The 16044-nt window shown below is 45.1% G+C and overlaps 3 protein-coding genes across 5 annotated transcripts; 2 read left to right on the top strand and 1 right to left on the bottom strand.

Moving 5' to 3' along the window:
* The first annotated feature begins 13 nt into the window (after window positions 1-13).
* On the top strand, window positions 14-6397 carry LOC124480393 (glucose-6-phosphate 1-dehydrogenase-like). 2 transcript variants are annotated; one of them, XM_047039670.1, is made up of 13 exons: window positions 14-746; window positions 1534-1571; window positions 1739-1847; window positions 2427-2644; window positions 2836-2994; window positions 3104-3229; window positions 3322-3415; window positions 3713-3899; window positions 4121-4353; window positions 4667-4743; window positions 4868-4960; window positions 5226-5291; window positions 6093-6397. In XM_047039670.1, the coding sequence occupies exons 1-13, from the start codon at window positions 630-632 to the stop codon at window positions 6109-6111; spliced, it is 1536 nt and encodes a 511-aa protein (XP_046895626.1). In that variant the 5' UTR covers window positions 14-629; the 3' UTR covers window positions 6112-6397. The 2 variants fall into 2 exon arrangements, with proteins under 2 accessions (XP_046895626.1, XP_046895625.1); XM_047039669.1 differs by having other exon boundaries at window positions 5226-6397.
* zgc:158263 (ceramide kinase family protein) lies at window positions 6398-12793 on the bottom strand. The gene is made up of 13 exons (XM_047039652.1): window positions 12327-12793; window positions 11308-11403; window positions 11042-11179; window positions 10771-10899; window positions 10540-10603; window positions 10166-10311; window positions 9971-10045; window positions 9643-9795; window positions 9255-9360; window positions 8372-8469; window positions 7922-8118; window positions 7238-7548; window positions 6398-6987 (listed from the first exon to the last, which is right to left on the bottom strand). Exons 1-13 carry the CDS (start codon window positions 12451-12453, stop codon window positions 6873-6875), a joined length of 1755 nt encoding a protein of 584 aa, XP_046895608.1. The 5' UTR covers window positions 12454-12793; the 3' UTR covers window positions 6398-6872.
* A 97-nt stretch (window positions 12794-12890) lies between these two features.
* naa10 (N-alpha-acetyltransferase 10, NatA catalytic subuni) lies at window positions 12891-15578 on the top strand. Of its 2 annotated transcripts, none has more exons than XM_047039685.1 (8): window positions 12891-12976; window positions 13516-13614; window positions 13886-13944; window positions 14034-14079; window positions 14165-14280; window positions 14525-14569; window positions 14783-14867; window positions 15024-15578. In XM_047039685.1, exons 2-8 carry the CDS (start codon window positions 13528-13530, stop codon window positions 15207-15209), a joined length of 624 nt encoding a protein of 207 aa, XP_046895641.1. In that variant the 5' UTR covers window positions 12891-12976; window positions 13516-13527; the 3' UTR covers window positions 15210-15578. The 2 variants fall into 2 exon arrangements, with proteins under 2 accessions (XP_046895641.1, XP_046895640.1); XM_047039684.1 differs by lacking the exon at window positions 12891-12976 and adding an exon at window positions 13131-13308.
* The last annotated feature ends 466 nt before the right edge of the window (window positions 15579-16044 follow it).

A 16044-nucleotide genomic window follows, 5' to 3' on the forward strand; every position in this document is an offset into this window, starting at 1 on the left:
TTTTAGATCTGGTGTTTGCCTTTGAGGACTGCTTTTTTGTTGTTGTTGTTGCATATTCAAAACATATACAAATTGCTTGTGAAGTTTGCAGAGCTTGACTCAACGTCGCATCCCGACCATGTTTCAATATCAACTCAATTGGAAAGTCTAACAACTATAGCTGTGAGGTGGATTAACAATAGTTTACTACTTTTAAAATATTTCAGATAACGAGGTCCTTGACTAACTAACTTGACTCATTGCTTTCAGAATGAACATTTGAAGAAGTCTTGTTAATGTTTGGCAACAGAATTGCAACAGAATTTGCTCAAAAATAATTCAATGTAAGCAGTGTTTGGCAACTTGAAAGCACTTCCTTTTAAAGTGAGATAAGATTATTTGTGGATTTTCTCGAGAATGGAACAAACATTCGGTGACAAATGATTTCAAAACCATAGGAATGTGAACTTTACAACTTCTGCAGCTGTCATTCAGTGTGCGGAGTGACTGCATATTTTTATCAACAACAGATGGCAGCAAATACCTGCCAAACATTTCTGCAATGCAATGATGACATTTCCTATTTCAACATAACCCTCTAATCTGGTAACGGTGAACATAACGAGACGGTGAGAGAGACTACAGACACAATGAGTTCTGAGCCACTCACTCGCTCCGAGGTGTTTGGACAACTGAGGAAGGAGTTGTATGGAGATGACCAGTCCCACCACACTGAGACACACATCTTCATTATCTTAGGAGCCTCAGTAAGTGACCTCTACAAGTGACATTCAATCTAATATTGTGTTTGGTCAATGCCTTCCTGGAATTCAGTTCAAGGTTTTCTGCTGGATATTTAGTTTGACAGTGCAACTGCTTCACAGTTTTCTAACTGTATGGGAACTCAAAAACAGTTTTTTAGCGAATCATCGGGATTGACATGCAAACATTGGGTTAAATCAGAGCATAAGCGAGCTGGGGGACTGTAGAGGTTAACTATAATTGACCCAAACCACAGCTATTCAATAGATAATCACTGTGTGGAGAAGTATGTGCCTGACATAGAGGGGGGAGAAAGCATTGTTGACAGAAATGTGCTGCATCTGCTCATTCTTTTATCAAGTGCTGAAAGAAAGCCATAACTTTGGTAGCCGACTCAAATACATCCCCCTGTATTTAACTGGTCTTAGTTTATCACACACTGCTATGCAACTCGGAATGAGTTTCTCTCCTTGTTTATCTTTCCTTACACCACCATATAACGTCTTTTGGTCTTGCTACCGTGTTGAGTTGACAAGAATACCTTGAACTTCTTTAAAGCTGCAATGTCGTACAGACATTTTGTGTCACAAGTGTTGCTCGGGGTGCATGACATGCCTGTTATTGTTGCTTTGTACCTATATCATTGACAGTCAGTATTGTCAATCAGCGTACTCTTCCACACTTATCATCTTGTGGCTGTAGCCAGTCAACATGCACATTTGACCCCTGGTTGGACTTTTGAGACTGCTTCGTGTTGTTTTTTATTTATTTATTGGTCCTCCGATTAACTAGGGTGATCTTGCCAAGAAGAAGATATATCCCACATTATGGTGAGTTCTATGACTCAACTCTCTTATCCTAAATGACTCAAACTCCATATTCAACAAGCTTCAGAACACCTTACAGTATGTTTTCATTTGGGTGATCCCAGCAGGGGTTGGGGTTAGAGAGATCAGACATGTTGTGTGTGTGTGCATGTGTGCGTGTTGTTCTGTAGGTGGCTGTTCAGAGACGGACTGCTCCCCAAAGAGACCTACTTTGTGGGCTTTGCCCGCTCCAACTTGACAGTGGAGGACATCAAGACGGCGTGTCTGACACACATGAAGGTCAGAACAGAGCTCCTTTCTTCATTTCTCTCTCGCTCTCAAGTTGAGCATTACTAAGGATCTCACCTTGTCTGCCAGCACAACTTTGTTAAGGGTTGTTGCAGAAGCAAAACAGCATTGCTTCTAGAGTAATTACCCCACCCCATTGGATGTTGTGTGGTGGGGGATTGGGAAGAATGGCTGTAAATGTCTCTTTCTCTCACACACACACATATAGGGTGAAGACTATTTGGTTAGTCTGTGCTACCTCCAATATCATCATGTGTGTTTGTTTGTCACCACTCACTAAACATATACTGAATTTATAATCTAATAACAACAAACAAAACAACTCCCTCGCTCTCTCTCTTTCTCTCCCCCCCTTCTCTCTCTCTCTCTCTCTCTCTCTCTCTCTCTCTCTCTCTCTCTCTCTATGTCTCTCTCTCTGTCTCTCTCTCTGTCTCTCTGTGTCTCTCTCTGTCTCTCTGTCTCTCTCTCTGTCTCTCTATCTGTCTCTCTGTCTCTCTCTCTGTCTCTCTGTCTCTCTCTGTCTCTCTCTCTGTCTCTCTATCTGTCTCTATGTCTGTCTCTCTGTCTCAGTTGGCTGACGGGGAGAGCGAGGCTCTGTCAGCGTTCTTCAGCAGGAACTCCTACCTGTCAGGCAGGTATGATGATGGGGGCTCCTTCTCCCGTCTCAACGCCCACTTGGCCTCCCTGTCTGGGGGACCTGAGGCCCACCGCCTCTTCTACCTGGCGCTGCCCCCCAGCGTCTACCATCATGTCAGCAAGAACATCCAGGCCCACTGCATGAGCCACAAGTCAGTGTCCAACACACGCACACACACACGCTCACACATTCAGAGTCTCACATCACAAACACACACACGTTTATATACCCACGCATACCCAGGAAGAGAATCACTCATACGCGCACTCATATACTTACCAATGGGCGTCCTCTGAGCAACCTGGTGTAACAAACTGTCATTTGTGTCCATCTGTGTGGTAGAGGCTGGAGTAGGGTGATAGTGGAGAAGCCATTCGGACGGGACCTTCAGAGCTCCCAGGAGCTTTCTGTCCATCTCTCCTCCCTCTTCACAGAGGATCAGATCTACCGCATAGACCACTACCTGGGCAAGGAGATGGTGCAGAACCTGATGGTTCTTAGGTACTAAGCCTGACCTCCATGAAGGTGCTGATAGATGTTTCCATCCGCCTGATAGAAAGCCTGTCTCTATGTGGAATGAACCAGTAATCCGCCCTCCTTTGCCGGCCAGGTTTGGGAACAGAATCTTTGGGCCAATCTGGAACAGGAACAGTGTGGCCTGTGTGGTGCTCACCTTCAAGGAGCCCTTTGGCACTCAGGGCAGGGGAGGTTACTTTGACGACTTTGGTATCATCCGGTGAGGGCGCGTTATTCGACGAAAAGTTGATGTAGAAGCGGGTCACCGTTTTCTGTCTGCTGTTTTAGTCACGGTCTCTGCTCCTTGTTTAGTGATGTCATGCAGAACCATCTCCTCCAGATTCTCTCCCTGGTTGCCATGGAGAAGCCAGTCTCCACTAGCTCCGATGACGTGAGAGACGAGAAGGTTAGCTTGCCAACAACAACAATAACAACAATAAAAACAACAACTGGTCATGGAAACCCATAGTGGCACTTGACCTGTACTTAACTACTCTGTACTACTACTGTACTACACCTAGCTGCGCCTTGTGCCTATGACTGCAGCTAAACCTATAATTTAAGTTGTATTATTTAATTTTAGTACACTACACCCTGGAGTTACTAATACTATTCAATACTGTTCTATATTATATTCATTCTATCATATTCTTACATCTGACTTAGTGTTTCTATCCTGTTCCTCCTGTGTGTGTGTATCTAGGTGAAGGTACTGAAGTGCATCGCTCCAGTGAGTCTGTCAGATGTGGTGCTGGGTCAGTATGTCGGGGACTCGGGGGGGGTGGGAGAGGCCAGGCAGGGCTACCTGGACGACCCCACGGTGCCCCAGGGCTCCTGCACGCCCACCTTCGCCACCGCCGTGCTCTACGTCCAGAACGAGAGATGGGACGGTAAAGGCGGCCATCTTTGATCACTTCCCCGACTCATTTATCCAAGATACCTTTTCGTCAATTCTATTTACATACCTACGTTATCACCGAGTATGGACCCAGCTCTCCTCATCCCTCCCCCCCTCTCTCTCTCTCTTCCCTTCTTCATCCACACGTCCTATCGCTTTGCTTTCCCACGAAAGCAAGGTTTTTTCAGAAATCCTTCCGTCCTCTCTCCTCAGGTGTTCCTTTCATCCTGCGCTGCGGCAAGGCTCTGAACGAGCGCAAGGCGGAGGTGCGTCTCCAGTTCACCGACGTGCCGGGGGACATCTTCGCCGAGCGCTGCCAGAGGAACGAGCTGGTGGTGCGGGTGCAGCCGGACGAGGCCATCTACCTGAAGATGATGACCAAGAAGCCCGGAGCATGCTGCCCCGAGGAGACCGAGCTGGACCTCACCTACAAGAGCAGATACAAGGTCACACACGCACCCTCTGAGACTTACACGCACACTCAGACTCACGCTGACCCACAGTCAGACACATTGTAGCCACGTACACACTCGTAAACACGTTCTTGAGGCATCTCATGTCACAGTGTGTTGTGCATCATGATGCATACAGAACGGCCGTGAGAACAGAATCCAGAAATGATCGGTAGTTCACAGTGATGCAGACTCCCTGAGGTGATTCACGGGGCGACGACGAAACGACACGATGTCCTGTTATTTCATCCCCCTTCGTTGCCACGTCAGACACGAGGTGATGGGTCTGTGTGCGTTCCCTCTGCAGGATGTGAAGTTCCCTGACGCGTACGAGCGGCTCATCCTGGACGTCTTCTGTGGGAGTCAGATGCACTTCGTCAGGAGGTGGGTCTCACATGCCTCTGGACCAGTCCCCACCAGGCCCCTAAAGCCTGCGCTGAGCTGTGTCTCCACCACATGGAAGTCTTGAATAGGAACACACAAACACCAACCCCCCCCTCCCCCCCAGTGATGAGCTGATGGAGGCTTGGAGGATCTTCACTCCCCTCCTCCACCACATCGAGGAAGAGAAGACTCCCCCCATTCCTTACACCTACGGAAGGTAACGCTGCCTCTTCAACGATCACAATGTGAAATAATGGTCTGTTACTGTTTGCGAGTTCACATAAAACTGCACGGCTCGTAGCTAATTATAGTGTATTGGTGTAGTAGTCTGGCAGAAACTGTTTCCGTTTTAGTATTATTATTTTGTATAAATATTTTCTATTTTTAAGACCAACCGAGACTGAGTTGACTCTCTCTCTCTCTCTGAGACTGAGTTAAAATACCTAGTTATCGTCTCCTCTCTGATCCTGTGTGTCTGTCAGTCGGGGGCCGTGTGAGGCAGACCAGCTGGTGAGGAAGGTGGGGTTCCGCTACGAGGGAACATACAAGTGGGTGAAGCCCCACACGTCATGACACGCACACATAACAGTTCATTTGAAAAAATGTGTTCTTTGGATTGGAAATATTTATTCCATCATGAATGATTTTCTGCATTTTCATCATTACATTCAGGTCTCTCAGTTTTCCTCATTATAATCAATGTAAAATCATAATAATTATAACTTACATATTAATTTACACTGTGATTGCCGCATGATACAAATTATGATTGGGCCAATTGTTTATTTGAAAAATAAAATATGAAATACCTAATTCATTGATGTGGTTTTGGTCTCCCTTTCAGTTTACTCCAATTTAAGGCCCTATCATTTCTCCTATTATTTTTACTCTGCCTGAGAGAGAATATTTAACTGTCATTAATCATTTAATAATTTCTTTCACTCTTTCAATAGTTCTGTATTTCTGTATTGTGTAATCAATCTACTGTCACTGTACCTGACTAGCCTTGAGTGAGTATGCAGGGATAACAGCTAGGTGTGCTGCAGGGGCTCTGTGAGTTGTCTTAAATCAAGGAGGTAGTGGATTAGCACAGACGGGTAAGTTTCCTCTTTCGCTTATCAGTTCTTCAAAATGAAACTAACTCTCCTACACCCTGACTCCCACTGTCTGCTGGGAGTACGTTCCCATCCTTCAGTGTAATGTCTCTCTCTGTCTCTCTCTCTGTCTCTCTCTCTGTCTCTGTCTCTCTCTCTGTCTCTCTCTCTCTCTGGCCAGGAAGGCTATTAACACAGGCTGTCATCAGCTGCTGAATGATGATCCTTCCTGTTTCTTGTGTCTGTCCCTCCCAGGTACACAGCCTTACTGTAGGCCTGCCCATTACTCCACGCACACACACACATGCACAGCTGGTTTTAGAGGCCCAAAGTAAAGAGAAGACGTGAAGTGTCATCATGCCGGCTGAGTCATCAAACTGCTCTGAAACATGGATGTGCTCTGTCCTGGGTCTTTTTTTGGTGTTGCCAGAAAACCATTTAAAAACCGCCCATGTTAAAACATAGCCAGTAATTTACATTCCATATGGGAATAACATGCTAATGCAACAGCAGTTGGACTGGTTTGTGATATTTGAAAAACAATAAAATGTTAGTCAACATTGCACGTGAGGTGTCCATTTATTATTTTAGTCTTTACATGATTAGCATTGTCATAACTACAGATGGGCAGCTCAAATGAACATTGATAAAACACATTGCTAACAATACCACATTCATACAGTGTCAAGTCAGGAGTCATTTTTGCTTCAAACTGAAAACAACTGTATTCATATGAGGTCATTCACGAGGTGCTGTCAATCAAAGAAACTCCCTGACTATACTGTAACAAAATGCAGACATCCTCTTTAGACATTTTGAAATATTAGGAAAACCTTGGGTCAAGAGAGACTGCAGTAACCTGAAAACCAAAGGCACCGTGGCTTATTGTTTTGAATCGTACAATCCAGTTTTTCTCAGCCTCCACAACCCTTTCACCATCGTTCCTGCCCTGGCTGGACCAGACCGCTGAGATCACATGACTATGTCACGGCGTACAGAAGTCGAATCAGACACACGGCTTCCGTGTCAGACGTGTCAGTTGTGCAGGACACCTCGTCTCTTGCAGGTCTTGTTTCCCTCCCAGCTCCTCTGGACGGCTGCCACGTCCTCGATCCCCCGGGCGTACAGACGCACCAGCTGACCGTGCACCCTGAGCATGGGGGGAGAGAGAGGGGGGGGGGGAGAGGGGTGAGAGAGAAGGAGAGAGAGAGCAATAACCTTCTGCACAGCCACGGAGATGTTTACTATAGTATCAAAGCATTAACAATGTACTACATCAAAGTCTAGTACAGTAAAGCACAGTATACTATCGTATAATATTATATAGTTTAGTATATTATAACGTACTTTAGTATAGTTTAGTACAGAGGGTATTATAGTATAATATAGGTGGTGGTTACCTGGACAGAAGCTCTGTGTACGGCAGGATCTCTCCATCACAGTTCCACACAGAGACGGAGGGAGCCCGGCCACCGCACAGCCCACACAGGAAGTTCTTCTTTCTTCTCTTGCTGTTGGCGATCCCTCGCTCCTCCCCTCGCTCTGCCAGGTGCTGCTGAGACCCGCTGCTGCTTCGAGTCTCCCCGTCGTGGACACACTGCCTCTCCGTCCCCCCCTCGCTCCCGCTGTCCTCCTCCTCGTCTTCCTCGCCGGGCGGGAGGGAGAAGCGGACGGCCTTCACGCGGTGGACCTCCACAAAGGGCAGGTCGAACTGGACACACGAGGGCTCGGTCAGACAAACCCATCGAGGCCTTTTGACTGACCTGACGTGACCGTGAAATGTCATCCTTTACAAGAAGCCTTTACAAGCACTATTTTCTAGGGCACTATTTCGAAATGGGGTTTGTGGTTGTATTAGTAGTGATTTTACAGTCATACAGTCAACTGGAGGTTAACACCAGGCAGAGGTCACTTCTGACTGTCACAGCCTACAGCAGGTGACAAAGCTGACTCGTAGGCTTAATTGACGCATCCCTTTTGGGGAACCTCATTCTTTTTTCCAGGAAATAGCTAAAAGGGACGAGTCATCTTTTAGCTTGATGTGTGTTTTCATGTGTAGTGCTGTGCTGGACGTGGCTCCACACCTGATCCTGGCTGGTGGTGTGCCTGTGCAGGAAGGTGAGGAAGCTGAGAGGGTGAGTGTCCCTGACAATGATGAGGTCTCCAGTCCCGTCAGCCAGGTGGGCTGAGGGGGACAGACCCAGGGGGCTCCTGGGACAGGAGCTGGACATGCAGGTGAGGGACACACACCTGAACCTGCCCTCCACGCTCACCCACTCTCCTGACGAGAGAGAGAGAGAGAGAGAGAGAGAGAGAGAGAGAGAGAGAGAGAGAGAGAGGGGAAGAGAGAAAGGAAGAGGTTTATTTTCAGTGTGCGTGTGTGTGTGTGTGTGTGTGTGTGTGTGTGTGTGTGTGTGTGTGAGTGAGTGAAATAGAGAGAGAAGGTGAGTGGAATAGAGAGAGAGAGAGAGAGAGAGAGAGAGAGAGAGAGAGAGAGAGAGAGAGAGAGAGAGAGAGAGAGAGAGGGCCCATACCCTCTGCATCATTGCTGAAGTGGCTGAAGTGGGAACTGTACAGTGAGTCTGGAGGATGAGGGAACAGCCTCTCTGTGCTTTCTGAACACACCCGGCATCTGAACACACACACACACACACAGAGATATACATTAGGTTGCTACACTACAACAACTCTGTGGTGTAAAGGTTTCCCTATAACACATTGATTTATTCACACAGCACATGACACCTTCTCATTACCCTCCTAACCATCTCTATCTCTCTCTCTCTCTCAGACACAGTGTCCAGGAGGTGTGAGCTCTCCTTTCTTCCGGATCGGGTTGCCAGCGTCACCAAGGACGCTGTCCTCCTTAAGGTAAACCCAACACCTGTGTCTCAGTTGCAGACAGCACTAGGAGGAGAATTGAGACCATGTCACGTGGCACGTAACAGGAGCACTTTCTCCCAATGGGGATTTCTTGAGGTGAAAACTAATTTAGTAAGGGACTTTTTCTCTCCAGACTTCACAGAAATCCATTATTGTTTTAATGTCTGCTGGCTTTGAAAGAGTCATTGAATCTAGCTTGGGTTGCCAAGTTTGGTCTCAAGGCACAACAGTGACCTGTTATATGTGTCTTTAGCGACAGACACGAGGCACAGTTGAAGTAACTCGTGATCTGCTTAGTGATCCCCTCTCTCTTGGAGATGATAACACATGTCCCATTGTGTTGTTAGAGATGTTAACTAACATGTTGGTTATGTTTTCAGGTATACATTTCTTCCCTTCCGTGAGGGACTTCTGGATAAAAAATATGGTTAAAAACATATCTGCATATAGTATGTTCCTAGTTGTGCTATGTGTGTTACACGGTGAGATGTAACACAGTTCTGTTTCCTCTGAGGAAGTGTAATGAGGGTTTACCCTGACATGCAGCGGGTGTTGTCCCTGGGGCTGGAAAGCTGTGGCTCGGCGGGTAGATATTTAACTATGCCTGGATAGCTCCTGTTGCCCAGATAGACCATGGTACCTGAGGGGAGAATGGAAGGGGGTTAGCAAGTTAGCATCTAGCGCTAACATCCGGTGAGAGCCACAAACATGTACAGGATGGAATGAGGAAGTTTTAGGGTGCGTGTGTCATTTGCGAATTACACACAAGCTAACATTTGTATGAGCAATGAATTTCGCAGCACTCAAAATAATGACGTGTAACAATGATACAGAAAGAAGAAGGAAAAAAAGTGTTTCGTTTTATCAAAGTACAACTGCAGCAGAGACAATTCAGTGGAACGACCCAGGCCGTTTACCATACCGGCGTAGTCATATCTGAGAGGGCCCATCCAGCGGTGCCTCTCGCTCTCTGCCAGCACGTCTCCGTAGAAGCCGTAGCCCAGCAGAGACACAGAGTAGCGCACCAGAGCTGACGGGTGATGTACCGAGCACACATCCAGAGGCTGAGAGTCGCCTGCAGGGTCGGAGCGGTGGGAATGTGGGGGAAAGGTTAAGACTCCTCAACGCCGACACGACGACACTGTGTCACTGTCAAACCATGGATACCGTCACTCGCTCAAAACTGGTTTTTGTTCTGCCACGGTCATGTTAAATGTAAACTGTCGCAGAGGAAAAATGGGATGCCTCACCGATGATGATGTGCAAAGCAGAGGTCACGGGATCATTCACGCCCACTGTTGCAAAACATACACAGTCTGTGGAGCCTGTGGACAGACACATCAGACGCCACATCTGTCCATCAAACCATAGACGTGACATCTTCAATGCTCTCATTTTGAATAACAAATGCACTGGCTGTCCATTGTCAGCGCAAAGCCGCACACCTGCAGGAATGACGCCAATATGAAGGCTACATGGCTGCAAAGCTACTGTGGTGTCGCACTCAGAAAGACCCGCCTCCTGTTGCGTACGCCCAATCACACCATGCAGCAGTTCGCTGAACATTCCATCTCCGCCGACACACACCACACTAAGGAAAGAGACGCAAAGCAATTCTGTCAAAACATTAATATTGTTGTTATGCATGTTGTTCACGAGCATTGCAGTGGACGATATGAGAGAGAACACCCAGATTGGTTACACATGGTATAAACATTACATTCGTTATAATATCCTCATCATTACTGTAAAAAACACAACAAAATGTCCATTATACAACTTCCCCTAGTGGGTTACCACTTCACCACTTTTTTCTTACCCGTCAAATCCGGTCAGGTCTTTCTTTAAAATATGATCTCTCGCCTGATTGGCTCGTTCAGTCACTAAACAAAACATATTCCACGGAGTACAAATCAATTGTACAATATCAGCTCATGAACACTTTTGGCAATGAAATAGCCATGACACACACACACACAAAAAAACAGAAGTTGAGAAAAGGTCAAATAAATCCAGTTTGAGAAACAGCTGTTGGATCTGTGGGTCGTACCTACTACATGAGAGCTGATTCCGGCCAGCTCAAACAGGGGGGCCACCAAGGAGTGGTAAATCTGCCTGGCTCTTTTTTTCCCCCCAAATGGATTGATGAACACCAGCAGCCTGTGTGGCCGAGAGGGACCTACAGTAGGGTAACGATGGACAGCGTGCCAGACAGAAAGACAGAAAGAAAAACAGAAAGAACATTTAAATGTATGTTTGTGTGGAGTTGTAAAGGTTGAGATATTTGGACTTCCAAAGAGCTCTGGACCGTCGTATCTCACTGTGAGTTTTGAGGGCACTTCTCAGGTTGGTCATCCACTGGTCTCTCAGGTCTCGGCTGGGGCAACTGAACTGGGTCCTGCCCAGTCTCCATAGCAACCCAGACGACCCGCCTCCTCTGCTGCGCTTAATGTAGAACACTGGAACACAGCAGGAGACAGGCAAGCCACTTGATTTTAACATTAGCACCAGATATGTAGTATTCTGCTATTTCAGGTTGCAGCTAACCTTGAGGTAGGGATATCTTTTAGCCTCTCCTCTGACCTACCTGTGAAGTCTCTGTCTGCTTCTTCAACAGACTTCTGGGGCAGGATCTCCACTCGCCCCTCCTCAGCTCCAATGACCTCAGACACAGCCACTGAAACTTTAATCGCAGTTGACACAGGTTAGCTGTGTATGCGTGTGTGTGTGCAGGTGTGTGTGTGTGGGTGCATAAACTGAGCCTGGCATCTGAGCAGTTACTATTTGCATTTCAGAAAGATAAGGGTGATTTCAGTTAGATAGTCTAATGTATTTTATGAATTTGAGGCAGTCTTTGTCTATCTTAGACAACCAGTTTACAATGGTTGCTACGCGTGTGTGAGGAGTGTGTGTTATTGTTCAATTGTTTGTCCTTGTTAATGTGTGTTTGTCTCTGTGTGTGTGTGTGTGTGTATGTGTGTGTGTGCGTGCGTGCGTGTGTGCGTGCGTGCGTGTGTGTGTGTGTGGGTGTGGGTGGGTGGGTGTGTGTGTGTTAACATAAACACATTCTTTGTTTTAAGTGACGCTCGCTATCTGTGAGTTGGTTTTCGTGTTAGTGCAGTATAACTTGTTCTGTCCCTTCTGTTCTTTACCGGACAACCTCTCTGTAATGCCTTGATATATATTATTCACATCATTTAGGCCATAACACACTATTTGTCTCTGATAATACAAAATGTCATGCTTGATTTACAGTTGGAAACCTTAAGCACATGTTGTGGGTTTTGTATGCACCAGGACAGGTTAAGGGACTTTTCCAGTGGAACATTGCACACATTAATTCATGCCAGCTCAACAAGTTTATTTAAACATGGGGCAATGTGTATTCTAGTAGGGAACTGTTTCTACGTTTTGGTAACTTAATTCTTGTAGTAAATTAGTTTGTCATGCACTTGTAATCAAAAATACTTCTAAATGCTTTCTGTAAATGTAACAAAAAAGTAATTTTTGTACTAAACAGTACTAAACATACTGCTGCAGTTTACAGTAGCCTACATATTTATTCTACCTGAATGGACCAGTAAGTGATGAATGTAATGCACTTACTCGTTAGCTTATCTGGGTTGTTCTTATCAAGCTCAGTCCAATTGAAGTGCCAGCCTGTCAAGACAGCCCGGTATCTTTTTTTGCCGATCCATAGACTTGACTCTAACCTCAACACATCTATGTCCATGTTATTTAGATACAAACGTTTGTAAACCAGAATGACCTCACTACTGCAAAAAAGATCATTTGATCTGACAGCATTCTATTAGTCCTTCATAGGCTCAAAATCAGTTGCATCACGATGACCTGCCTCAAATTCAATTATTTCAGTCTGTTACTGTTGGGTTGCCTACAATCTGAAGAAAACATCATGATCTTCAGTGTTAAAAATAGCTTGTAATGCGCTCTGATAAGATACCATCGAAATGTTAGCGTCCTCCCAGGAATGCAGTTCCTTGAAATATATAAATATGTAAGAACGCGTCTAATGTATGTTAGCCACACAGTCAAAGAGTATACTCTTACACTCGTACAGTGCGTCAGTACCACAGGTGCTGCTCTAAAAAATATTATTTTCCTCAAACCCCTCCCCGCCTCACACCTGTATGACTACTGCACAAGCTGCCCCCTGATTGGATAGGCGCACGACGTTGGATGAATGGCAACAATTACTGTAGAGGTTGGTTTAACCTTGACAGAGTAATTGTTTGGTAAGTGTGCTGAATCTTCATTTTATCTTTAAAACTATTTTAATTTTTAACAACTCGTGTTACACTAGCTTATTAAAGTTACCATGAATTGATATACTGTAAACAAAACAATGTAACGTATGTAGCCCAGTCGCCCAATCACATCTAACCATGGGCGGAAGTAGGTCACAGGACTTTCCGGCTAGCAAGAGCATGCTTCTTCTTTTTTAAGCTAGTTAGCCAGATAGCCTTACATTTATAGAAAAAATCGTTCAACTTTATGAATTTTTAATTCTTTTTTTTCTGGCTTGACGTTGTATATCAATACAAAAATGAATATTCGTAACGCGAGGGTAAGTAAGCTGCCGTATTAACCATTCAAATTGCTAGCTAGTTATGAGCCTGGTGCTGTTATTATAAAAGGCAAATGAATGTTATAGATAGCTAGCATGATAGAAAATAGACATTTTCAGTTAGTTTACATTACAGACAGTTATTATCATCATATGCTTGCTACTTTAGTTAGCATAGGCTAACTTTGTTTTCTTTATCATTTTAAGCCGGAGGACCTTATGAACATGCAACATTGCAATCTGCTATGTCTTCCTGAAAATTATCAGATGAAATATTACTTCTATCATGGGCTGTCCTGGCCACAGGTAAACATTTTCAACCTCCAGTCTGACCCTTGTAGTTCCGACGGATGCTATTCTGGGTGCCCATATTTTCCGACATGTATTTCAAGACGACTCTAAACAATGTACTAGATAATTGATTCATCTCACATAACACAGGTGGAGGCAATGAAAAATGCTATTGCAAACATCTGTTCAGTAGGGTATTACATCTAAACGATCACATGAAGTTGGAGTTGTAGTATTTAGATCATATGGGTGATATTGGTATCTAATCCAGGTGTCAATGTTTCAGCTGTCATATATAGCAGAGGATGAAAACGGAAAGATAGTGGGATATGTCCTGGCCAAGATGTGAGTATGTCAAACTGCATTGGTGCAACAGGTTCCAGTACACCATTTTGTAAATGTCCGAACCTCATCTCCTGTGATGTGGTTTCCAGGGAGGAGGACCCAGACGATGTCCCCCACGGACACATCACATCCCTGGTAAGTCCACACTCCGAACACTCCAAACGACGCTGTACTATTTACACCCACTAGAACCAGACCCTCACATTCTGGTCTGTGGCAGGCGGTGAAGCGCTCCCACAGGCGCCTGGGTCTGGCCCAGAAGCTGATGGACCAAGCCAGCCGGGCTATGATCGAAAACTTCAACGCCAAATACGTCTCCCTCCACGTGAGGAAAAGGTAACTCGGACTGGGGTCGTGTGTCGTGTTGTTTCCATTCATGGTCACATGTTCAACAACCGCAGCTTAACCTGTAGCCATGATGGGGTTTGGAGTAGTAAAGAAGTGACTTTATTGAATGAATATGAAATGTGCTATTAAACAAACGGCTGTTTTGAATTGTCTTTCTGAGAACCAACACCCTATGTAGAGTAATGTCAATTTAATTTGACAATTGGATCTGTCATCTCTCCCCATCTCACAGTAACCGAGCAGCCTTACACCTGTACTCCAACACACTGAAATTCCAGTAAGTCCTATTCATTCTGTCCCCTATGATTCATGTCCCAAATGCCTGTGTGGTGCAAATTTGAAATAGCTGTGACCATGCTATGTTTGTGGACCAACAGACAGAGTGAGCTATAGCTATACCTACAGCTGCTAGTCTTAGCAAATAAATAACACATAAAAGGCTGCACTTGAGCCCTTTGTCAGGGATTTTAACAGCTGTCCATCTCTACAGGATAAGCGAGGTCGAGCCCAAGTACTATGCAGATGGGGAGGATGCCTATGCCATGAAGAGAGACCTTGCCCACATGGCTGATGAGGTGACTATTAACTCCTCCTTGCCATGGCTAACCCCGGATGATGATGATGAGCCAGTGATCTGCAAACCTACCCCACACACCATAAGAAGGACATTCCCTTCTCCCCAATTTGTGTGAACTGAATGCTAACAGCGTGTCTGTTGTTGCCGTCTACGGGTCCCACAGTTGAGAAAGCCAGGGGTGCGCGTGTCCGGGCAGGACGCCTCCTCAGCCCAGTTGGCGTCCGGTGACCAGGAGAGAGACGGAGAGCGTGACAGTGGAGGAGAGGGCAAAGAGCTGAGTGAGGTCAGCGAGGCCACGGAGAGCACGGACGTCAAAGATTCATCCTCCGACTCGCAATGACTCATCTTAACCTTTGACCCCAGGGTACCTTTTTTAGGGTACATTTTTCTTTTACAGACAGAAATAAGGATTTGGCATCATTGTAATAATCAGAGCCATTTTCACATAGCAATATGCAATATTTTTTTCAACAACAGTTTTTTTCTCGCGAGTAACCAAGTACGGAACTTGAGTGGGGCTTAATTCTATGTTTGGGAGATAAAAAGAAATGTTAAATTTGAAACTGATTATAAAGTATTTATTGGATGTGATGGTATCATCACTTCAGCAACAACCTCAACTCATTTTAAAAACAAGTTGGCTATTTGATTGCCTCGATCAATATTTTCAGTCAAGTATTCTATCAAAATAAAAGTTTAGATGAATGACCTTGGTAGAGATTCTTGTTCAAGGTAATGGTGTTATTTCTTTACATGATACTTAAGGTAAGGCAGCTGGACTTGTGTTTCATATTTTCACATATTTGATATGCTTTTCACTCCAGTTGATCAAATGATGACATGAAGCAGCTACAATTAAGATTGTTACTGATCTCTGAACTTGGTGTCCTCTTTAGATATAAATCAGTAAGGAAGTTGACACATTTAGAAGGCCGCTTTTAATGGTGTTCAGAAAAGAAAGTGAAAATTAGTGTGGAATGGGTACCCGTTTTCATCTCTTATTGCAAATATCAGAGCCGGTGCTTCTGTTTCCTCTAGACATCAAGCCACAATGCTATTTTCACACCCTCCTTGTCATTTCAACACCTTTGAGGGTGTAAAATAGCAAAACGGAATAAAATGAAACTGCACAAGAAAATGCACAAGAACAAATGAATAGGTTTGCTTTCTGGTAA

Source organism: Hypomesus transpacificus, chromosome 18 (genome assembly GCF_021917145.1).
Source record: "Hypomesus transpacificus isolate Combined female chromosome 18, fHypTra1, whole genome shotgun sequence".
Taxonomy (NCBI): Eukaryota; Metazoa; Chordata; class Actinopteri; order Osmeriformes; family Osmeridae; genus Hypomesus; species Hypomesus transpacificus.